This window comes from Triticum urartu, chromosome 5 (genome assembly GCF_003073215.2).
Source record: "Triticum urartu cultivar G1812 chromosome 5, Tu2.1, whole genome shotgun sequence".
In the NCBI taxonomy this organism is placed as follows: Eukaryota; Viridiplantae; Streptophyta; class Magnoliopsida; order Poales; family Poaceae; genus Triticum; species Triticum urartu.
The window spans coordinates 304,911,071-304,934,106 of record NC_053026.1 but is presented as its reverse complement, the minus strand read 5'-3'; the positions used below and the strand labels follow the sequence as shown (position 1 = coordinate 304,934,106).

Here is a 23,036-nt window from a genome sequence, read left to right as displayed (position 1 = left end):
AATGGACATCTTGTCCTAGAATCTCCAAGGCATTTTCATAGACTTTACGAGAAAAATGAATCCTAGGAGGTAGCATTCCATCCCTTTCAAATCTTTGCTTGTTCACATGTGGAATTTTGAAAGAATTCCCTCCTCCATACTTTACTGAATTTAAATTTAGTTAACTGCTTTTCTGAATTTAAATGCAATTAAGTACATTTTAATGCATTTTAACACTTAAGTGCATTTATATGTAGTTAAACTGAATTTGAAAGTTAATGACTTCAGTAAACTAAATTAAGTAAAGCTAACTAAATTTAAATTCAGTTAACTGAATTTTAAATTCACTGTAATTTACTTAACTTTAAAAGATGAATTCACTAAATTTACCTCCTTATCCTCCAGGCTGATCATCTTCTCCTTCAGGTTGATGATCTTCTTTGCCACAGATTGATCCTCATCTTCTCCAGGTGGGGAGAAATTCAGGTCAAAGTTCATCTTCTATTGCTGCTGGGAGAACAAGAAGAGATCTGCTGGTAGGCAACTTGATTTACTTGCTCTACTGCTGCTCTATTGCAACTGCTGCTTGCTTTACTTCTGCTTTGCTCCAACTTGATTTACTGCTCTGCTGCTCTTGATCATGCATGGAGTATCACCAAGTCTTTCTACTCCAGTTTCTAATTCACCAACATGGAGTATGGAGTATCACAATTGCAGTTTGAATGCAGTTTGAACAAGGCGAGGACATGAGGTGAGCAGGGTGAAGTATGCGGACATGGGGCGAGCAGGGCAAGGAAGAGCCTGGGCTCGGAGGTGGCCTCCACCTGGGAGAGGGCGGGCACGCTGGTGCTGGTGCGGGGACACTCTGGTCTTGGTGCGGTGACGCGCCGATGCTAGCGCAGGGCTGGCGTTGGTGCACGGCGAGGAAGAAGCAGGATCGAGACAAATTTGAAAACCAAACTGTTGAGGGTAGAAATGACTATTCACACTGTTTTGAGGACTGTCTGAAAACTCAAAAACGTCTTATATTTTGAGACATAGGAAGTATATATGTGGCTCGCACGCCTGGTGAGTGTTGACTGTCCAAGTTCAGAGTCTGGTCGACTACAGGTCAATGAGCAACGATGGTGATCACAGCTTCTTCACCACCAATGGCATGCCGAACCCTGGCTCGATGGTCAGCCGGAACACCGGCGCGTGGCGGTACGTCGGCGACGGCGAGAAGGCGAACCTGCTCAGCAGGCGCGCCAGCACCACCTTCAGCTCCGTCATCGCCAGGTTCTGCCCGATGCAGGTCCTGGAGCCGAGCCCAAATGGCGTGTACATGTGCGCCGGCTTGCACGCCCCAGCCACACCGTTGGCAAACCGGCCCGGGCGGAACTCGTCGGCGTCGGGGCCCCAGGCTTCCTTGTCCAGGTGCAGCATCGATCTGGTCACCTGGACGATCGTTCCGCGGGGCACATCCAGGTCGCCGATCTTTATGTCCGTCAGGGCTTCACGCATCATCAGCGACGCCGGTGGGTACAGACGGAGAGTTTCTTGGATCACCATCGTCAGCTGCATTTCGGTGCCAGGTGCAATGCATGAATAGCAAATACACGATGTCTAGATATATGATGATGATGGACAGAATGTTAACTGCTCACAATTTTCAGTCGGTGGAGGGCGTCGACGTCCAACGTGCTCCTCGCATGGCAAACCTCCAGCGCCTCGACACGGGCGCGCTCCTGCCACTCCGGGTGTTTGGCCAGTAACATCAGGCACCAAATGGCGGTGACCGCCGTGCTCTCGTGCCCTGCAAAGTATATGGTCTTGCAGTTGCCAACGATGAAGTCCTCGGCAGTGCCGCCATGGCCAGCACCATGGGAGCCTTTGATGATCGCACGCAGAAGACCGTTATGAGTTGCCTCATTCTCAGCTCCACTCTCGTTCCCGTTGTCCTTTGCCAGTTCCAAGATCAGTAGCCTGACTCTCTCAACCAGATTCCTTATCTCTCGGTTGCTCTTGGTAGGCAGATGCTTCCTGCAACAGCATGAAAGAACTAAGCATGATTGGCCACCCCTTAGTTGTTTCATGTACAGTCCACTGAAATAAATGCCTTCCTACTTCCCTGGCCGAACGTATAGAAAAATACTGGATTAAGCACGGAATATGGATTAACAATATTTTTTACTTACCACAGTGCAGAGAGTCCAACAAATGCATCCTGTTGAGAAATCGCCTTTTGAAGCTTCCTGAGCATGCAGAATATCTCTTCTCCTTTTGCGAAGCTACTCCCGAAGCAAGCCCTGGCGATTACATCTGCTGAGATGTTCCGCACATAATCATCGACAACTATCTCTGTGCTACCTCCTGCGCTGTCGAGAATGTTCTCCCATGCTTCTAGCAGCGGAGCAGTTGCATCTTCAATCAGCTGTATCATACCCTGCATATATACAGCATTGCATACCTAAAGCCATGAATACTAGTCCAGGTTAACTGTAAGCAAACTGTGTGTCACTACCTTGATCTTGTCCATGAAGAACTCTGGCGCCATGGTCTTCCTCTGATAGGCCCATTCGTCACCATTCACCGTAAATAACCCTCCCCCTAGAAGGGCTTTTCGAGTTTTCTTCAGATAATTAGGCTTCCCGAGCTCTGATGGTGTCCAGTGGTCTATGTCCTTTACCATGTCTGGCTGAGAAACATGCAATATCTCCCGACCTCCTGACGAGTAAAGGAACACAGAGCCTGTCCCAAATTCATACTTTCAGTTACTTCCATGTTCGAAGAAGACATATATGAATGCATAACAAACTTATTTAATTCTTAGATGCACTTAGATTGAACTGACATCGAATATTCTTTTTTTTCCTTGAATACAACTAATTGTGTCACTTTCATTAGAAAGGTGTCAAGAAAGCAAAAAGTACAGCAAGCGAAACAGAAAACATTTACCTAGGCCTAGTATGAAATGGAAACCGAAGACAACCGGAGAACCTAGAAAACACACTGAAAAGAACAGAGATAAACTAAAACTACAGCAAGGCCTCGGCCTAAGAACCATCTGGAGGTCTAGTGTGCAGAAGGAACCTTCTCAGCGCACTTCGCACCTGCTAGCTGCCATTGCCCTGCTTTGACCAAGATGGTGCCTACCAGATACTGGCTATGCAGGCAGCTCAGCCAAACACACATGAGTTCTACAGTATACAGAGCCGCCACAACGTCTACATGAGTGACCGAGCTCCCTTCATCTCGCCAACGCTGACTCGCTCTGCCACGCTAAGAAACCAGTCAAGAAACTGATATATGGCTTTTGGGTGGGTAATGGTCTGAAGACCATAATGGGCTAGAACTGAGTGCCAGACCTGCTGGGCTAAAGCATACTCGGACAACAAGTGAGATATAGTCTCTTCCTGCTCGAAAAAAGGGCAAACCTTAGGGTGATCCAACTGTCGCCTCACTAGATGATCTGCTATCCAGCACTGGTTTGCGCGACCAACCATGCGGAAATTTTGCTTTCAAAGGCACCCAACAGCCCAACGTTGAGTTCCAGGCCAGCGACTAGACCATGCCGGCAAAATGATTTTGACAGGCTGATTTGGTCGAGTAGAGCCTGGACTCAGTCCAACACCAAACAAGCTGGTCGATAACTTCAGAGTCGAGGTCTATACCATCACCAGATGAAGAAATTCCATCAAGCCTTGCACATTTAGTGCTCAGCTGATGCCCTGGATCCACTGATTTTGGTGCAGCATCGCGCTGATGGTCCTAGCCTTGAGCGTCCGAGATCCAACCACCACCGGTGCCAATTCAGCGATGGACTGCCCTCTGGTCCATCTGAGAGTCCAGAAGAGGGTTTGCTGACTGTCGCCAACTGCAACCCTGGAGGCCAGTTGGACTGAGGTTTGATCAGAAGTGCGGTGACGTGCCGGCTAGCTTTGATCAGAAGTTGCGACCAAGGTTGAGAGGTGTCAGCTTATTGCAACCAAGGCCAGCACACCCTCAACGACCAGTTCGCCTTTCTCAGGTCTTTTATGCCCAGGCCACCCAACTCAATAGGGTGGCAGATATCACGCAACATGACCGAGCAGCTACCACCGCTGGCGTCTTGCCAGCCCATCCAACAGAAGCTCCCTGTTTTTTATCAATGGCTTCCCGCAGCCACCACGGCATATCAATCGCCAGCATGGTATCGATGGGGGCAGCCGAGATCACCGCGCAGATCATCTGATCATGACGAGCATGCCACCTTTCATGGGCATGCCAGCCTCTTCTGGATGCTGGTGCGCAACCCTGGTGCCACACCAAAGGTTCTCAGAAGCTGAAGAATAGTGCCGCACGTATAACTAAGAATAAAGCTGATCATCGTTACATTCTAAAATACCTGCACCTTCTACCAAAGCATAACTTGCATGATATTTAAGTGGTTGGCAAATGAATAGCCTTGCAACACAAAAAAAAGGGAAAAGGTACAGATTCAGTCAATGGAAATATTAATCACAAGTCACTTATTGATTGCATCATCCACGTGAGTACATGACTGTTCAGAGTTGAAAGTCATCTTGATACAAAATGACAGAGAAGTGTAAGTGAATGTTTTGATTGCATAGTTGGGTGCACACAGTCATGGCTTATCGTGCAAAAACAAATTCACTTGTCAAGGGAGAGTTGAGTTTTTTCATCCTTTAAACTGTAAAAATCTAATACTCCATTCCTCCATTCCTAAATACTTCTTGGAAAATATGTTAGTTCAAGTTTTTCCATCCTTTAAACAAATTCACTTGTCAAGGAAAATCTAATACTTCTTGCAAAAACAAATTCACTTGTCAAGGGAGTACTTCTCAAGTTTAAACACACTTGAAAGCAACTTAGCGGTGGTGGATGCATTGTCCATAAAAGTATTTGGTACTACATTATTTATAAGATTATCTACTACCTCCATTCCTACATATAAGACGTCGGGGCAGTTTAATAGTATGTACTAACCTAAGGTGAATGCAAGGATACGGGATTCAACTATTTAAGGGTTGTAGACTGTAGTTCTACTTTTTGAAAATATTTTAGTTGAAGTAGTACATAGATATAAGATGTTTTGGAAAATATGTTAGTTGAAGTAGTACATAGATATAAGATGTTTTGGAAAATATGTACTCCCTCCGTTCACAAATATAAGATCTTTTGGATATTTCAATATGGACTACATACGGACTGAAATGAGTGAACAAACACACTAAAACGTGTATATATACATCCGATTCAGAAAAAAGTTAGAACATCTTATTTGTAAACGGAGGGAGTACTTCTTTGCTTTCTTGTTTTGAGCTTTTCTTTGAGGCTGTGTTGTATGGATCTGGTGCCATCTTGGCGTTTTCTTCTAATACAAAACAACATGCATTTGTGTGTGTGTTCGAGAAAAAAGAAGTAATCTGTACTGTCAACGCTGTAAGAAAATCACAGTGATAGAGAGTAGCAGGTACTTTAGTCTTGTGACCCTGAATGCAAAAATATAAAATATTCATGACATGGGTCAGGACAACTGACAACAGAAGTTTAATATTTTGTGCTCTTTTGTCAGCTTCTACCCACTTGCCCCATTGATTTACTAATGTGCCTAAGATTATGACAAATGTAAATAAATCTGATCAATAGCAATTAAGTACTAATAATGAGTTGTGTAACATGGATTAGGTATTACTTACCCTTGAAAAGGACAAACAAACTCACTAGAAAAATGCGACATAGCCATTTCTCTGACAACCGCTGTTTAAAGAGCTTGATGTTACTGACTCACTTGTGTAGATCCATATACCATATAAAATGTCAGTGTACAAATCAATCAAAAGATTTTTGTTAACTAAATCGTTTTCCAAAGCAGTGCAATCTCTGGAACTGATTCGTGGGGAAAATTTTGCCTCACAAAATTTGTAAGTGACCAGAAATGTCTATCTAATAAAGATCAAGATCACAGCATCAGCCTGAAATATTCACATACAAACATAGCAAGATCATAGCATCAAAAGAAACTTGCATACATACCATAAATTTCCTTCCAGACAAGGATGTGAGGGAAGAGGGTGGAGATGTAGTTGTTGCTGTCTTGCTTCTTCATAGGCTTGAGCTCATGTCGGATACGCTTCATCTCTTTGGCGTTGCCATCAAGCAAAGTAGGCTTGGGACCCTTCACTCCTTGCCTTCTCAACCTCTTCCTTATCTTCTCCGGTCTTAGCCATAGGACGTTACACAAGCAAAACAAAGCTAAGCAAAGAAGAAGAACAAGGATTAGCATAAGTAAGTTCTCCATGAGAGGAGACATGGAGCTGGAGGCGGGGAAGTGTTCCAGTCAAACATTCAGATACAAGACAATGCCAGAACCACCTTCGTACTTGTTCGAGTCTCTGAGCATATGAATCTGACTTCTCTTCTGGTGTATGATTGTTTAATGGTACGCTATTTTCAGATCTTGGCATTCATTAACAATTAGTTTATTGTTAGATGGTCCATGCCACAGCAGCCCCAGTTAGCGAGCCCCAGGAAAGAGTTGTGGCAACTAAGTGTAGTTGGAGCAATCACAAGATCCAAAGCAACTGACAACCAGATTTAACATGTATAGCAAGCTTATTAACTAGATCGATCAGGCAAATACGTTCTGGCTTGACATACAACAGATGGCATGTGCCGGTACCTCGGCGATGAGCGATGGAGTGAAGGCGAGCTTGGTGAGCTGGCACGCTTGCTAGAGCTTCGGTTTGCTGCTGTGAGCTTTTCCTTGGCTCATGCCCGAATGCGTGTGACATATGCGCTGGCTTCCACGCTTGAGGCTTCCATGAGGTACAAGTGTGCAACATCGAACAAGCCCTGGAAAATGGTGCCACGAGGCCTATGCAGAAAACCTATAAGGTTAGGACTATCCAGTCATGTGAGACAACATGTGTGCTTCTGCAGTAAGTAGAACATACAATACTTCTATTTTCAAGGCAAAATATGTGGCTGACTAAAGTTTTGTCTTTTCTCTAGTAAATTTTACTAATTATGGAAGTACTGCTTTACAATTTTAACAGTAAAATAAACTGTACAAAGATTGTGACAGGGACAACAAGGATACATAATATTGTAAGTATGTAGTTGCTTGCGGTCCTGAAAAACATGATGGTATAATATTCACACTGCTTTCATGCTCTTGTGTCAACTTCCAGTCATTTTCACCAACGATTTTCTGGACACAAAAAGCATGCTCACACAAGATCAAAACATTGCAAGTGGAACCTAATCCACACTGAGTACTACTTCCTACGTTCCAAAATACTTGAAGTTCTAGGTTTTCCTAAGTCAAACATCTTTATGTTTGACCAAGTCGATAGAAAAATATATCACGTCTACAACATCAACTATATAAAGTATGAAAATATGTTTTATGATGAATCTAAGGAAACTAATATGATATTGTAGATATTGGTATATTTTTCTATTAACTTGGTCAAACTTAAAAATGTTAGGACAAACCTAAAACTTCAAGTATTTTGGAACGGAGGGAGTACCATCTAATAATACGCTACAAATATGAAGTAGTCATCTCACAAACTACGTATGTGGGAAATTGATCTTTTACCCGAACAGTGAACATGAATGGTAAACAAGAAGGATCCGAAAATTAAACTGTGCTTTCACCTGTATGGGCATGCTCAATTTAAATAAAGGTATGCTTATTGACTATCCGCTTAAGCAATAATGTGCTTGGAACTTTGTTTGCCGAAGTTGTATGAAGCAGATGTAGAATCTAGATTTGAATATTTGATGTGCCGCTAAACTCAAGGATTTCAAAATGCAGCAAGTGATGGTGATCATTGTTAGAGTTATAATATAAGTCATGTACCCCTTTGTATTTATCTCGTTGTATGAGGGGTTTCCTGCATATGTTCCACACCTGTACATGTATATATATATCGGCCTATGGCCTCATGGGAATACAAGTTGCTTATTCCTAACATGGTATTAGAGCTAGGTTAATTTTTTTTTTGCACGCTGCAACTCGTGCTTTTTGATCCGTCTCGATCTCCTCTCCGTCTCTCGATCGAAGCAGGGGGCTCGTCCGCAGGAACCCCCGATTTCCTCTCCAGCCGGCCGCTAGCAGGGCCCGTCCCGCCGGCGCCCAGGGAGATTGGCTGCCGGCCCGTCCCGCTCCTGCTCGGGCGTCCCGCTAGCAGGGCCCGTCCCGCCGGCGCCCAGGGAGATTGGCTGCCGGCCCGTCCCGCTCCTGCTCGGGCGTCCCGCTAGCAGGGCCCGTCCCGCCGGCGCCCAGGGAGATTGGCTGCCGGCCCGTCCCGCTCCTGCTCGGGCGTCCCGCTAGCAGGGCCCGTCCCGCCGGCGCCCAGGGAGATTGGCTGCCGGCCCGTCCCGCTCCTGCTCGGGCGTCCCGCTAGCAGGGCCCGTCCCGCCGGCGCCCAGGGAGATTGGCTGCCGGCCCTTCCCGCTCCCGCTCGGGCGTCCCGCTAGCAGGACCCGTCCCGCCGGCGCCCAGGGAAGTCGGCTGCTGGCCCGTCCCGCTCTGCTGTCCCGCTCGGCATCCAGCCGGCTTCCGCTGCTCCCGTAGCAGCGCCTGATTCCGATCCGATCGTTCTCGTCGGATCTAAAAAAAAAATGTCTGCTGCATCGGGTTATGTTGCTGTCCTTCGCTGTCCGATGATCTTTGATGGTACTAACTACACTGAGTTCACTGGCTTCATGCGCATTCACATGCGTGGCATCCGTCTTTGGGGTGTTCTTTCTGGCGAGGTCTGCTGTCCGCCACGTCCAGTTCCTCCGGTGGCCCCTACCCCGCCAACTCCATCGGTTCTTCCTACGGATGCTAATCAGGCCGCCAAGGATGCGGCTAAGGTTGCTGATGAGGCTGCTGATCGTGCTTATGATGAGAGGGTTTTGGCTTATGAGGAGGCTCTTCAGTTGTATCATGGTGCTCTGTCTGCTTACACCCAGTGGCTTGATGATGATGCTCGTGCTGCAGCTGTTCTCACTGCTAGTGTTCTGCCTCAGTTTGCTTCCGAATTTCTGGGTCTTTCTACTGTCTTTGAGATGTGGACCCGTCTTCGTGAGCGCTATCAGCCCTCTGGTGATGCTCTATACCTCTCTGTGATCCGTCAGGAGCATGCTCTTCAGCAAGGTGACTCTACTGTTGATGACTTCTATGCACAGAGTTCTGCTATCTGGCGTCAGCTTGATTCTCTCCGTAGTGCTGGGTGTCGTACCTGCCCCTGTTGCCAGGCTGTCCAGGCCAATTTGGAGTTTCATCGCGTCTATGAGTTCTTGTCTCGGCTCCGTAAGGAGTTTGAGCCCCGGCGTGCTCAGTTGTTTGCTCGTGGCCGTATTTCTCTCATGGAGGCGCTTTCTGAGATTCGTGCAGAGGAGACTCGCTTACGTGGTGCTGGTTTGTTGGAGGTTCCCTCTGTGCTTGCTACTCGTGCTCCTCCGCCACCTGCTCCATCGACCACTTCTCGCTCGAGTGCTCCGCCGCTCTTGCCCACTCCTTCTGGAGGCTCAGGTCGCCCCCGTCCACACTGCGCCTATTGCAACAATGATGGTCATCTTGAGTCTCAGTGCTACACGAAGAAGAAACACCTGCGCAAGGCTCGATCATCATCTTCAGGGACTTCGTCGTCTACCTCGACAGCTTCAGCTATTGCTTTGACTGAGCAGGATATTCTGAGACTTAAGCGTCTGCTCGCGGCTTCAGGTTCTTCCTCGACGGGTACTGCCGGTTCTGTGACTGATGCTTCCCGCACTGAGCAATCACCCTCTACACAGTCAGGTACATCCCCATGGGTTCTGGACTCTGGAGCTTCTTTTCATATGTCTTCTCATTCCTCCACTTTGTCCTCCCTTCGATCACTGGATTCTCCTATTCATGTCTTCACTGCTGATGGTACTCCACTTTCTGTTGCTAGTAGAGGCAATCTTACTACTCCTTATTCTGTTCCTGATGTTGCTCATGTTCCTCGACTTACCATGAATTTGTTTTCTGCTGGTCAACTTACGGATTCTGGTTGTCGCGTCATCCTCGACGTTGACTCTTGTTCTGTCCAGGACCGTCACACGCACACTCTGGTTGGGGCTGGCCCTCGCCGCCGTGATTCTCAGGGTCTTTGGGAGTTGGACTGGCTTCATGTTCCTTCTGCTGCCACCACCATCGCCAGTTCTTCCGCTTCTGTTGCCTCCGTCACTGGTTCCTTCCAGCAGTGGCATCATCGACTTGGTCATCTGTGTGGTTCTCGGTTGTCTTCTTTAGTTCGTCGAGGCCTTCTGGGGTCTGTCTCAGGAGATGTCTCTTTAGAGTGTCAGGGTTGTCGTCTTGGCAAGCAGATTCAGTTACCATATTCACATAGTGAGTCAGTGTCTAAGCGTCCTTTCGATTTAGTCCATTCTGATGTATGGGGTCCGGCCCCTTTCGCTTCGAAAGGTGGTCATAAATACTATATTATTTTCATAGATGATTTCTCTCGTTACACATGGCTTTATTTCATGACTTCTCGTTCTGAGGTGTTGTCTATTTATAAGCGTTTTGCTGCCATGGTTCATACTCAGTTCTCTTCACCCATTCGTGTTTTTCGTGCTGACTCCGCTGGCGAGTATATCTCTAAGATGTTGCGTGGTGTTCTTGCTGAGCACGGGACTCTCTCTCAATTCTCTTGTCCTGGTGCTCATGCTCAGAATGGTGTGGCTGAGCGCAAGCATCGACATCTTCTTGAGACGGCTCGTGCATTGATGATTGCTGCCTCTCTCCCGCCTCATTTTTGGGCTGAGGCCGTCTCCACATCCACCTATCTTATCAATATACAGCCTTCCGCTGCTCTACAGGGTGGTGTTCCTTTCGAGCGACTTTTTGATCGTTCTCCCGATTATTCGATGCTTCGCTTGTTTGGTTGTGTTTGCTATGTTCTTCTTGCCCCTCGCGAACGCACCAAACTGACCGCTCAGTCTGTTGAGTGTGTTTTCTTAGGCTACAGTGATGAGCATAAGGGCTATCGTTGTTGGGATCCTATTGGTCGTCGGATGCGTATCTCTCGCGATGTGACTTTTGAAGAGTCTCGTCCCTTCTACCCACGTCCATCTTCCTCGACTTTTTCAGTGCAGGATATCTCTTTCCTCACTTTTCCTGACTCACCTATCACCCCCGCCGACACTGTACCTCTTCGTTCCACTTCCTCTTCTTCTCCACATCTCGTTGACTTGCAGCCACCATCCTCCCCGGTCTCCTCGCCTAGCATGTCACCGGGTTCTCCACCTTCATCTCCGGTGACTTCCTCTCCCAGTTTGTCACCGGATTCTACACCTTCATCTCCGGTGACTTCTTCGTCGTCATCCCCTGATTCTACCTTGCCGATTCCTCCTTCTCTTATTCCATCTCTTCCTCAACATTACACTCGTCGTCCACGACCAATCGATGCCTCTGTGGATGGGTCGTCATCTTCCTCTCAGCCTACTTATGGCTTGCGTTCTCGTCCTCGTCCGCCTGTTGATCGCTTTGGATTTCCCACCGCTGGTGCTGCTGTTCTTGAGCCGACTTCTTACCGTCAGGCTGTTGTTCATCCTGAATGGCAGTTTGCGATGGCAGAGGAGATTGCTGCTCTTGAACGCACTGGTACTTGGGATCTTTTTTCTCTTCCTCCCGAAGTCCGTCCGATCACTTGTAAGTGGGTCTACAAGGTTAAGACTCGCTCCGATGGTTCTCTTGAGCGTCACAAAGCTCGTCTTGTGGCTCGTGGTTTTCAGCAGGAGCATGGTCGTGATTATGACGAGACTTTTGCTCCTGTGGCTCATATGACCACTGTTCGTACCCTTCTTGCCGTTGCCTCTGCACGCCACTGGTCTATATCTCAGCTTGATGTTAAGAATGCCTTTCTTAATGGTGAGCTGCGTGAGGAGGTGTACATGCAGCCACCACCTGGGTATTCTGTTCCTGATGGCATGGTATGTCGTCTTCGTCGCTCTCTTTATGGCCTTAAGCAAGCCCCCCGCGCCTGGTTTGAGCGCTTTGCCTCTGTGATCACTGCTGCTGGTTTTTTAGCAAGTGCTCATGATCCCGCATTGTTTATTCACCTTTCTCCTCATGGTCGGACTCTTCTTCTTCTTTATGTTGATGACATGATCATCACGGGGGATGACCCCGAGTATATTGCCTTTGTAAAGGCCCGTCTTAGTGAGCAGTTTCTTATGTCTGATCTTGGACCTCTTCGCTATTTTCTTGGGATTGAAGTCTCTTCTACCTCTGATGGCTTTTTTATATCCCAGGAAAAGTATATCCAGGATCTTCTTGCTCGTGCTGCTCTTACTGACGAGCGCGTTGTTGAGACTCCTATGGAGCTCAATGTTCACCTCCGTGCTACTGATGGTGATCCTCTCCCTGATCCGACGCGTTATCGTCATCTTGTTGGCAGTCTTGTCTATCTCGCTGTCACTCGTCCGGACATCTCTTATCCGGTTCATATTCTGAGTCAGCTTGTCTCTGCCCCCACCTCGGTTCACTATAGTCATCTCCTTCGTGTTCTTCGATATCTTCGAGGCACGATCTCTCACCGTCTATTCTTTCCTCGCTCCAGTTCTTTACAGCTCCAGGCCTATTCGGATGCTACGTGGGCTAGTGATCCTTCCGATCGCCGTTCACTTTCTGCTTACTGTGTTTTTCTTGGTGGTTCTCTCATTGCCTGGAAGACGAAGAAACAACTTGCAGTTTCCCGTTCGAGTGCCGAGGCTGAGTTGCGAGCAATGGCTCTTTTGACGACAGAGGTGACTTGGTTACGGTGGTTACTTCAGGATTTTGGTGTTTCTGTCACTACACCGACTCTGCTTCTATCTGACAGTACAGGTGCTATCAGCATTGCACGCGATCCTGTGAAGCATGAGCTCACAAAGCATATTGGTGTTGATGCTTTCTATGTGCGCGCTGCTGTGCAGGATCAGGTTATTGCTCTTCAGTATGTGCCTTCCGAGTTACAGTTGGCGGATTTCCTGACAAAGGCTCAGACTAGAGCACAACATGGCTTTTATCTCTCCAAACTCAGTGTTCATCCACCATGAGTTTGAGGGGGGGTGTTAGAGTTATAATATAAGTCATGTACCCCTTTGTATTTATCTCGTTGTATGAGGGGTTTCCTGCATATGTTCCACACCTGTACATGTATATATATATCGGCCTATGGCCTCATGGGAATACAAGTTGCTTATTCCTAACAATCATATTGTTTTTTTAAGGGACAGGCAGTTGTACTGCCGATGCATTTCAGAGGGGAAGCAACATAATGTCAGTTACCCCCTCCGATCCATATTACTTGTCTTAGATTTGTCAGTTACAAGACAGGGAAAGTAGTTTTCCTAAAGAAAAGAAAGAAAGCATACAAAACTAATCCGGCTCGGGCTCTGGCTCGTTTTCACCAAAGGTGTCTCAAGTAATGGAGGAGTGAGCAAGGGCCATATTCGATTTGACATGCTAAGCACCTGATCAGCCGAGCAGATAGAATTTTGAAAGACTCGCCTGTTTCTCTCCTTCCAAATGTTCCAGCAGCCATAGATAGACACCGGGGAGCAGCAGGAGTCGATAGGCAGGATGAGTGCCGGTTGCTGAAGCCAATCCGCAGTCAGGTGCCAGACCTCGCGTGCGAAGGAGCAATGGAGCAGCAAATGTGCAGGGATTTCAGGCTGTTGATCGCAGAGGTTGCAAGGGCCATTGTTCGGCCAGCCCCGCTTCAGAAGGTTGTCGTTGGTGAGGATGTGTTCCCAAAGCCATAGCCAAATGAAGAATCTACACTTGGGTTCAACTCTAGCCTTCCATAGCTTCTAGACATTGGTGGCTGCAAAAGAACCAGTGAACTGCTGCAGATAAGCCGAGCTAGCCGAGTACTTCAAGTCAGGAGTCCACTTCCAAGAAATTTTGTCGGCCACATCTGAAAGCTGAATATTTCTGAGAAGCAACCAAAGGTCAATGAACTGACGCAGTTGGGTGGCGTTGCAGATGTGTTGCGGCCTTGTGAATCTGAGACTCTAAGTATAGGCATACATACACATACAAGAGCAAATGCATGCACCGAGTCTTCCTCTAGAGAAGGAAATGAGGTAAGGTAATAGAATGTATCTGGAATGGCCTCATGTGGATCCTCTTCATCTGCTGGGTGTTGCCATAGAGTTACATAGGCTTGGGACCATTTATTCCTTCCCTTACTACACATCTACTCTCTAGACTTACCATACAGTTCATATAAGTCAACAAGAGTTTGAGATGGGAGGTAATTAGTGCTCAGCTCCTTCATACGCCTACTCTTCTGAAATGAATGTCACTTCTTATTTTCCTAATTTATTCATTTCTCACTGTTAAAACATTGTTTTCAGATCACAAGGCAACAGTAGACAGCCTTCATTGATCTTCACTGCATGGTGGTGTCTATTCATCAGTAGGATGGTAGCAAACTGGTTTCTGCCTTCTGCTTGCGTACTATTCCCTGCCCTGTTTTACCTCATGAAAACATACAAGCTACCACAAAATATATGGCCTCGTTTGGTTTGTAGGAATTCTGTAGGATAAGATGTTTAAAGGAAAACTTTCTTTGGAGCCCTTTGGTTTGTAGGAATGGATTCCTATTCCTACATAGGATATGAATCAATCCTTCACATTTCAAAGGAAAAGACACATTCATTCGGTTTGGAGGAAACCAAAATGTAGGAATTAGGAGTAGTATAGGAATTAGATAGGATGGCACTTGCCATCCTAAGGAATTGTCTTGCCTCATTCCTACGCACAAAATGAGCTTTGAGTGGATGTGTAGATTCCTCCAAAAACACAGGAAATGAATAGTATTCCTACGAAATTCCCGTACGCGTTTCCTACAAACCGAATGCATCTATAGGAAATTTTCCTATGAAATCCTTGTTCCTGCGTTTTTCTATAAAAATCCTCCAAACTGAATGAGGCCTAGACTCAATGGAAAAATTCCTATACTATGCATCAAATGACATCTCTTTCCCTATAGGAATTGAGGTGCATGTCATCTTACTTCCTATGATTTTCCTATTTACAATGATATTCCTATCCTATGGACCAAAGGAGGCCTATACCTGAATACCTCTGCAGCAGTCATGCACTCATGCTGCAAGCAGCTAGTTTAGCTAGGCAAGAGCTACTTATGGAAAAGCAAAAGGGACAAGACAAACCTATACATGAGCATCAACGAATAGAGAAATACCTCACAGCCAGCGCTGGTTAAATTTCTAACATAAGGTGAACTGGAGTCTGGAGGCATCTTGAGTCTTCAGACTGCAGATTATATTAAGACATGGATTGAACTTTGAAGCAGAGATTAATTGCGGTTACAGCAATATGAAGCAGAGGACATCCAATCACAAGTAGCAGTTGAATAACAACAGCAGGCATCAATACACACTTTGCTGAACTGAGCAAAGTGGTGGAAAATATATAGTTTTGAACTCGGTTACAGGAACAACTCAATGGATCTCCTCACTTATCACATTGACCAAAACTTCAAATCAAACTTTTTACAGAGAAAGCACTGCCAACAATCGAGTTCCACCACACAGTAAATTCGGGATCAGTACACATGTACTGGATATCTAGAACATGGACCACCAACTTCTTTTTGTGTCTACAAGTGCTGCAGAGGCACTCTGGGATCCACGACACAGTCGCCTTCTACCACTACTAGTAGGATTTGCAAAGCACAAAACCAGAGCTAAACCGACAAAGCTTACTGCTGGGGCAACTGCAATAAACAGCCATCGACGGTGGGCACATGCTCTGTTTGACTGCTCAGCAACATGAACACCATGTTCACTTGTATTAGTCACTTCCACTGCATCATTAAACATGTCCTGAGTTTCTTCAGCCTCAGGTTCATCAGAACCTTCTTCACCAATTTCCTGCAGATGGGTGTGTTCCTCCACCCCAAGGACATCTCTTTCATTTGTTGCAGCTCGCTCGGACCTCTCGGATTCTGGATCATCTGTAGGAAGTTCATATCGGCAAACTGGGCATGTATTCCTGGAACTAAGCCACGGCAAGATGCATGACGAATGATATAGATGCATGCATGGTAGCTGTTTTGCTCTAGTTCTGAGAGGCATCGGGTCTTTGCAGACTGGACAGATCACAGCGCCATCTGCCTCATGGCTTGTGGAGATAACCAGAGAGGGAAGATTTCCAATGAAAGAGGTCGCTGCAGGTGGAGCTCCTCTTCTGGAACTGTCGTCCTCAGCAAATTGTTCAAGAATCATCTCAAACTGTCTTGCATCAGCATAATCACCAGGATTCCCAACAAAAGGTGTCCTGACATCTGGCCCTTCCATGTCTGCCATCAAGTTGGTCATATTTGCTCTTTGACTTCTCCAAGTCCATACCCCATCTTCAGACTCCCACCCAGTCAATTCACTGGGGCCAATCCCACGTGATTGCTGCTGGTGCTGCTGCATGGCATCAACTGCTTCATCAAAATCAGATTCTTCCAACTGCACATCTTCATCCTCTTGGTCATCTGAATCCCATAGGTCCATTCCAGCATTCATGGGATCAATATCTGTATCGGTATTCATGTAACTCTCGCTGTCAAGTTGAATGGTAATCTCCCTTCCCATCATGCTATGTTGACCTAGAGAAGCATCTGACTCCCCGCCATAGTCCCCAAAACTGATGTTTGATTCAAGCTCGTCAAACACAGAATCAGCATAACTGAGACCGTCACTCTCATCATCTGAAGCATGCCACCTTTGGGACTGGTTCGGTGTAGAATTATAAGATGCCAGCTGTCGCACAACGGTCGGAGAATCAATATCTGCTTCATGGCCCTGTCTAGCTAAGTTGATCAGTTGGGAAAACTGCTGTGAGAATGCATCCTCATTAGATTCAAGACTTGCAGTCCTAGATCTCCGCCTTCTTTGTCGTCTTTGCTGACTAGTGCTGGTTGTTACATCTCTTTGACTATCATTAAGCACAGTAGCCTTGCATTCCCTGCATATAGCTAAAGCTTCAAAGCTATTGGTCACCTCAGTATCCAAAGTAAAAGGTCTCGTGCAAACTAGGCATTGAGCATCGGGTTGGCTGGCAAGAAGCTCATAGTCGCTAGATTGTGTCTGACTGCCAGACATGGGCATCTTGTACTAGTAAATCTGACGCTGAGATGTGTAAGCAATGCGCTGGTGAAAAGAACAAGGGGCGCTATTGCAGATAACAAATGATCTAAATGGAAACAGAGGTATGTCCTGCTTAATTCCTGGGTCAGGTGTTTATCAGATACATTGTTGAGCACGTCACAAAAGTTCTTCCCAGATGTCAACCTGACAAAGAAAAGCAAGCGATTGCTCCAGTTATGACGGAGAAGAAATATGCAGCGTACATTAAACCAGATGACTATGATCAAATTGGATAAGCGATTAAGCATATCTGCAAATAGAATGCAATAGCTACCAAACAAAGTATTCACATGACCAAACTGGATACTTTTACTACTGAGGACCAGCAACCACACCAACCAACTCATTTGCAGAGTCCCCCCGTGTTTTCCTTCATTAATTTCCTCTAACATACGATCTTATCAATTTAATCGCCACCCTCTTTTATCACGGAACAGCCTGCCGCAGGAGATCCACGCAGACAAACTAAACAATAATGAAAAGCAGCAGTAGCTATGCAGGAGAGGTACCGAGATCGTACACGCATCACAAAATCAGCAGCCGACTCCCCAATTTCCACTACGACGGGGCGCTAAAATCAAACGCGAGGGAAAAATATTTTGCGCGGATTTGGAGAAGAGCCGCAGCCATTTGCGATGCGACAGCAAACAATCAGATCAGTTGACGGCAAGGTCCAAGGGTTCGAAGAAAATCACCTTCGCCTCGAAAAATCTAGGGCGTGATGCGGCGAGAGAGAACTCCGCCGGCGGGAACAGCGATCTCGCGATGCTGGGGCTCGGCCGCGGGACGACGTCGGAATTGGGGGTTGGGGATCGGCGGATCGCGGAGGAAAGGGAAAGGTTGGAGTTTTTTCTTTTTCTTGAACAGTTGCAGGATTTATTTCGATTTTTTTCTGCGGGAGAAAAGAGATAACAACCGTGGCGGGCTTGTTCGAGTAGGCCCATTAAAGCTCGGTGCTAGGCCCATTTAGAACCACACACACGCGCGCGCCGATGTCCCAGGGGCAGTAGCGTCTTTCCCGTTCGATTCGTCGCCATCACCAACCTCCATTGGCGCCCACCCGCAGAGCTCCACTTCCACGAGACCACGACCACTCACTCGTCACCCTCCCCATGGCCGCCGGCGTGAACAGGCTTCCGCCGCGTCTCACCACGCTTGCGGTCTTCTCCTCGCCGACACCGAGCCCCTTCGGCCCCAACAAGCGCGTCGCCAGGCCCAGGCTCAGGCCCCCGCCGATCTCCATCTCCATGGACCCGGCCCTCGTCGACCCGGCCCACCTCCAGGCGCTCATGCTCGCCTGCGCGCACTCCTGCGCCATCCGCCTCTCCCCGCCGGAAGCCGCCGCGCGGCCGGAGCCCGTCGACATCCGCAAGCTCCGCACCGCCGTGGCGCACAGCTTCCTGGTCGTGTCCGTCTTCTGCGGGACCAGGTTCCTGGAGGAGGACGACGGAGGAGACGACCGGCGCTTCATGGGCCTGGAGCTCGACCTCGGGCTCGGGCGGCGGGGGGAGCAGCGGCTCGTCGGGTTCGGACGGGCCGTCTCCGACATGGGGCTCACCGCCTCCGTCCATGACGTCGTGGTGATCTTCTCCTCTTGATTATACAAGTGGTCAGTAGTGAACTGCGCGAAACCAATGGTTATCGCTGGAGCGCATGTGTTTATGGAACTATCTTCAGTGACTTGTTGCAGGTTCATCCATCAGTGCAGAGGAGAGGAATTGGGCGCAAAATACTTGAAAAAATTACAAGGTAGGTTGCTGACATTGGGTTTTTCTGGTGAAGTCTGAAAGGGGCTAACTTCTGAGTTGACCTAATAGAGGAAAAATAACATTCATGTTTTCTTATGTAAACCGTGCAAGTTAGCAATGACGAAGCAAAAAAAAAAAAAACATGATGTTCTTTTCATGGATTCAAGGAATAGAGATAGAGGCCTCTTGCACCGAAACATACAAATCTCCTGCACCATTGGAAAGAAACGACCGAGTGATAAGCAAACAGAAGATAATATCCTGCGTTTGAAATATGTTTCTTGCTTGATAAAACTATCTTCAGGGTATTGTGTTTCTCTGTTAAACATAGCATCCCAGTCATCACGCATATATCGTACTTACTTGGACAGATAACATTACCACGGCTGTTTGTCGGTAGCAAAGCTTACTTGACCGACAGACTATAAAGTGATTTATGTTATGTTTTTCTTGGGGTACAGACTTCACAGTTTTCTTGTATTACTTTGACTGCATATTGAAACATGAACAATGAATGTATCTCTGGATCGACTAAACTCAGAGGTTGGAACAACATGCTTATGCACAATACAAAGTACTTGAGCAGAGATAATCATAGTGTCAAAAAACGTCTTATATTAACTTAAAGAGGGAGTATATTTAAAAGGTGCTGATTTATTTGCTGTCCAAAGTTTAAGCTTCATCTAATTTGCTTGTTTCTGGAACAATCTCTCCAGGGTACTCCATACCAGAGGTATTTATGACATTTCTGCATTATGCACAGGAAAGGAGAGGTATGTCTTTCTTACCTAATTTGGTGGACTTCATGAATGTCCTTACGTGCTATCTTTCGTGTTATCTGTAAAGGAGGAAGCGGTGATCTACTTCTACCTCCACATATCACCTGCAATAGAATCTTATGACAGTATATGATGATGTTTACACATCTTTTGGTACTGTTTGCAGGCCATTTTTTCAAGCATGTGGATTCGGTGATGATGCAATGGGTGCCACAACGATGATGTACACTAGAAACTTGTACAAATAGCATTCCTATGGATGGTTGGCAATCTGCACAATGGTACTACCACGGCTCCTTTTTTGCTGGTTATCTGTTGCCACCTGAGAATGCCGACTGTAAAGAGAGTTCTGAGATCCAGCAGTGATTTTACCCTCTAACTGGATCCAGTATCCATGGTGCCCCAGCCTTTTCTGTCTTCGAGGAAACCACCCGAATAAATTAGAGAAACTTGTGGACATGGTAGTACAACTTATTATCATGTGTGGAAGATGGCATTATCTAGCATGTTCAGAATCCGGACCAGCATTTGTAAATTTACCACTGATGGTAAAAGGGCTTGTTGTGTTTGCAGAGATAAATGTTTGTACACATTGTTTTAGTCCTCATGTATGTCAGCACTTGAACAAAGAGTGAATCACAGAAAGAGAACCTTGATACAATACACAAAAACTGTGGATTTATGGACAGTTAGTGCTGTTGAAATTTTATTGGGATTTTTTTCTTCATCAAGTAATGTTGCAGGGTTGACGACAACATGAATAAATCAAGGGAGATGTGTGCAGGATTTCAACTATATACAAAAGATTAAACAGTAGTTGATATAGCTATGACATTCTGAAAACACACTTTGATCTACCACTTTACAAAACCGAAAGTTTTAGTTACAGGAAACGGTTACTTCAGGGTGATGATTCGACTGGACCAACCAATCCAATGAATTCTTCTTAGCCTCTGGATTTTGTGTAGTAAGATTCTCTTATCCAACTTTGCACAATAATGCTTGCTTCGTTGTATATAAACATCCAAGGCTATTAAATGATAGATCTCCAATCGTTAAACTGCATATCATTTTCCTCGTTATCCCTGTCGAGACAAGTGTAGGTCCATCTGTTCTGCATATGCATTTACCAGCATGTGTCATCATACAGCTGCTTGGAACACATGCTCATCTGGAGTTCCAAATGCTCTCTGTAGGAACCGTTCGACGACTGAAAGGAATTCTTCAGCTCGTTCCTCCTGGGGCAAGTGCCCACAATTCTTGATCACCTCAAAGGCCGCGCCAGGAATCGCACGTGCTAGGCGTTCAGCATTCGAAGCTGGAACAAGGCGGTCTGTGTCGCCAGTCACCACTAGCACTGCAATGGTAAGACAATCAAAACTATTCAGAAATAACATTGTTTACCGATATTCTGTAAAGAGAAGATTGTTTTATGTATCGTGTATTAGAGCATTCAAAACTTCATCTGAAATTTCTAGGGACATCAGCACATATTCAGTCCAGTAGTAGCACTGAATTATACACAGGTAAGGATAAGATGCTCATTAGAAGAAGCATATAGTTGAACCTGGGCATGAGATCTCAGAGAGCCTCTTCGAGACTGGCACTCTTGACTTTGGTGAAGAATCTGTAATCATGGATATAGTGTACTCCAAGAGAGCCGTCTCCCATCCCTTGGATCTTAGTGGCTGAAAGAAACTCCATGAACAACAATATGAGTATGAGTAGGTCTTTCTCACTTGGTGATATTTTCCTAGAGAGAACTCACCTTGGTGTAGCCTTGAATAACATGATCAGTTACTTTGCTTGGGTCATACCATGCATTACGAACGCCCGTTACGCCGAATTTATCCATGATCAATCTCACCTATGAAAAGGAATGGAACCACAAAAGTTGCAGGAACTAGAAGTGTCTGTATTTTGACTATTTGATCAGTAAGTTCTAAATTTTGTGGATTTTTTAGGGCCCTAAATTTTGCTTGTGTTTTAGCCAGTAGTGAATCAGGAAAGAGCAACGTACCAGACTCGCCGCCAATGAAGAGCGTAGAAAAGCCACAAGAAGCTTAGAAGACAAAGCTCTGACCGTATCCTGCACTGCCATGACCAACTTCAGAACAAGCCCTGCAAGCCACATACACATGCCAAGAAACCCTCTCCATATCCTAGCAAATGGATTTGGTGCTGCCTTGTTATCATCAGAATCCTTCTTGTCTGCCCCTTCCTGCTCCCCTACGCTGTTCTCTTTCTCACCCTTCCTCGGCCCGAAAATCGCCGGTGCAACCAGCACTAGCGCCGCCACCCGCTCCGGCGCCTCGAAGTACGCCTCCACTGCAACGAGGCAGCCGGCAGAGTGCCTGGGATGACCCAAACCGGAAAATTAATCTCAATGTCCTTGATAAAAAAAAACTAGCGATGCAGTGACACAGAGAAATGCAGTGCAGGGTGTGCATCTGTACCCAACAAGGACGGCCTTCCCGGCGCCGAGTTGGTCTATGAATGCCAGTGTGGCCATGGCCGAGAAGGCCATGGAGTAAGGGTTGAGAGGCTTGGTGTCATCGCCGGACCGTCTGGTCCGGGAAGTCAGGCCAAACGCCGGCCGGTCGAAGGCGAGGACCTTGGCGCCGGCGATGCGGGCGAGTGGCCGCATGACGCGGCTCCAGGAGAACACCGACGCGCCGAAGCCGTGAAGCAGCACTATGGGCAGCCCGACCTGACTCCTGGCGACGGCGGAGCCCGAGGACTGGCCGCCCGAATCCTCGTCCTCGCCATGGGCGCATACCTTGTGGTGGACCCTGACGCCGTTGAACTCGTAGAAGCTGCTGTCAGGATCCGCGAGCGCGTCCGGGTCGAGGAGCTCGTCCTGGTCGATGCCGGCCACGAGCCGGCGGCGGCGCGGCGGCATCTGCGTACCGCTGCCCGGAACCGATCCTGCGTTTGCTTCGGGGTTTAGTTTAGTGCGTGCTTGTGTTTGGGGAAAGTGAAAAAAGATATTCGCAATTATGAACCACTTTCTAGCGCAACGATCCCAATTTTTCGCTCCAGGAAGAAGAACACCGCAACCTCCTTTTTTCGGAACACCAATTTGAAGCATCTCCTATCCTATCGAAATGTAAAATCTTTCACCCCCAATGCAAGAAAAGAAAGTTACCGGCAGGGAACTCGGCGGCGGCGGCTGAAGGCGGGGGAGGACCGGCCGTGCGGCGAGCGCGGAGCAGTGGAGGACGGCTCTGCGCGGCGGCGGCGGAGGGGAGAATGCTTGCGACGGCGGGCGGCGGGGGTCGGAGGGAGAGGAGCGTCAGCATCTGATCAGGCCCCAGCCGGCGCGGGAAGCCGACGAGCGGATGGTCGTTGGCTGGAAGGATTCGGCGGA

General features: G+C 47.1%; 4 protein-coding genes and 1 long non-coding RNA gene across 9 annotated transcripts; 3 read left to right on the top strand and 2 right to left on the bottom strand.

The window, feature by feature from the left end:
* Nucleotides 1-984: 984 nt before the first annotated feature.
* LOC125508728 (cytochrome P450 714C3-like) lies at nt 985-18,017 on the bottom strand. 4 transcript variants are annotated; one of them, XM_048673513.1, is made up of 7 exons: nt 17,835-18,010; nt 6,644-6,838; nt 5,998-6,216; nt 2,483-2,709; nt 2,157-2,404; nt 1,626-2,001; nt 985-1,536 (listed from the first exon to the last, which is right to left on the bottom strand). In XM_048673513.1, exons 2-7 carry the CDS (start codon nt 6,804-6,806, stop codon nt 1,111-1,113), a joined length of 1,659 nt encoding a protein of 552 aa, XP_048529470.1. In that variant the 5' UTR covers nt 6,807-6,838; nt 17,835-18,010; the 3' UTR covers nt 985-1,110. The 4 variants fall into 4 exon arrangements, with proteins under 4 accessions (XP_048529470.1, XP_048529473.1, XP_048529471.1 ...); XM_048673516.1 differs by having other exon boundaries at nt 6,337-6,838; nt 17,835-18,009; XM_048673514.1 differs by lacking the exon at nt 17,835-18,010 and adding an exon at nt 15,183-15,558.
* LOC125508732 lies at nt 9,452-10,466 on the top strand. Its single transcript, XR_007283736.1, has 2 exons — nt 9,452-9,760; nt 10,036-10,466. It is a non-coding gene; the product is annotated as an uncharacterized LOC125508732 (long non-coding RNA).
* Nucleotides 11,415-13,179, top strand: LOC125508730 (uncharacterized mitochondrial protein AtMg00810-like). The gene is made up of 2 exons (XM_048673519.1): nt 11,415-12,814; nt 12,904-13,179. The coding sequence occupies exons 1-2, from the start codon at nt 11,557-11,559 to the stop codon at nt 12,975-12,977; spliced, it is 1,332 nt and encodes a 443-aa protein (XP_048529476.1). The 5' UTR covers nt 11,415-11,556; the 3' UTR covers nt 12,978-13,179.
* Nucleotides 18,018-18,120: 103 nt separating the features above from the next.
* On the top strand, nt 18,121-20,354 carry LOC125508731 (acetyltransferase NSI). Of its 2 annotated transcripts, none has more exons than XM_048673521.1 (4): nt 18,121-18,716; nt 18,830-18,888; nt 19,604-19,660; nt 19,833-20,354. In XM_048673521.1, exons 1-4 carry the CDS (start codon nt 18,252-18,254, stop codon nt 19,912-19,914), a joined length of 663 nt encoding a protein of 220 aa, XP_048529478.1. In that variant the 5' UTR covers nt 18,121-18,251; the 3' UTR covers nt 19,915-20,354. The 2 variants fall into 2 exon arrangements, with proteins under 2 accessions (XP_048529478.1, XP_048529477.1); XM_048673520.1 differs by having other exon boundaries at nt 18,121-18,719.
* A 5-nt stretch (nt 20,355-20,359) lies between these two features.
* LOC125508729 (2-hydroxy-6-oxo-6-phenylhexa-2,4-dienoate hydrolase) lies at nt 20,360-23,030 on the bottom strand. The gene is made up of 6 exons (XM_048673517.1): nt 22,815-23,030; nt 22,123-22,594; nt 21,687-22,020; nt 21,435-21,533; nt 21,234-21,354; nt 20,360-21,023 (listed from the first exon to the last, which is right to left on the bottom strand). Exons 1-6 carry the CDS (start codon nt 22,966-22,968, stop codon nt 20,809-20,811), a joined length of 1,395 nt encoding a protein of 464 aa, XP_048529474.1. The 5' UTR covers nt 22,969-23,030; the 3' UTR covers nt 20,360-20,808.
* Nucleotides 23,031-23,036: the final 6 nt, after the last annotated feature.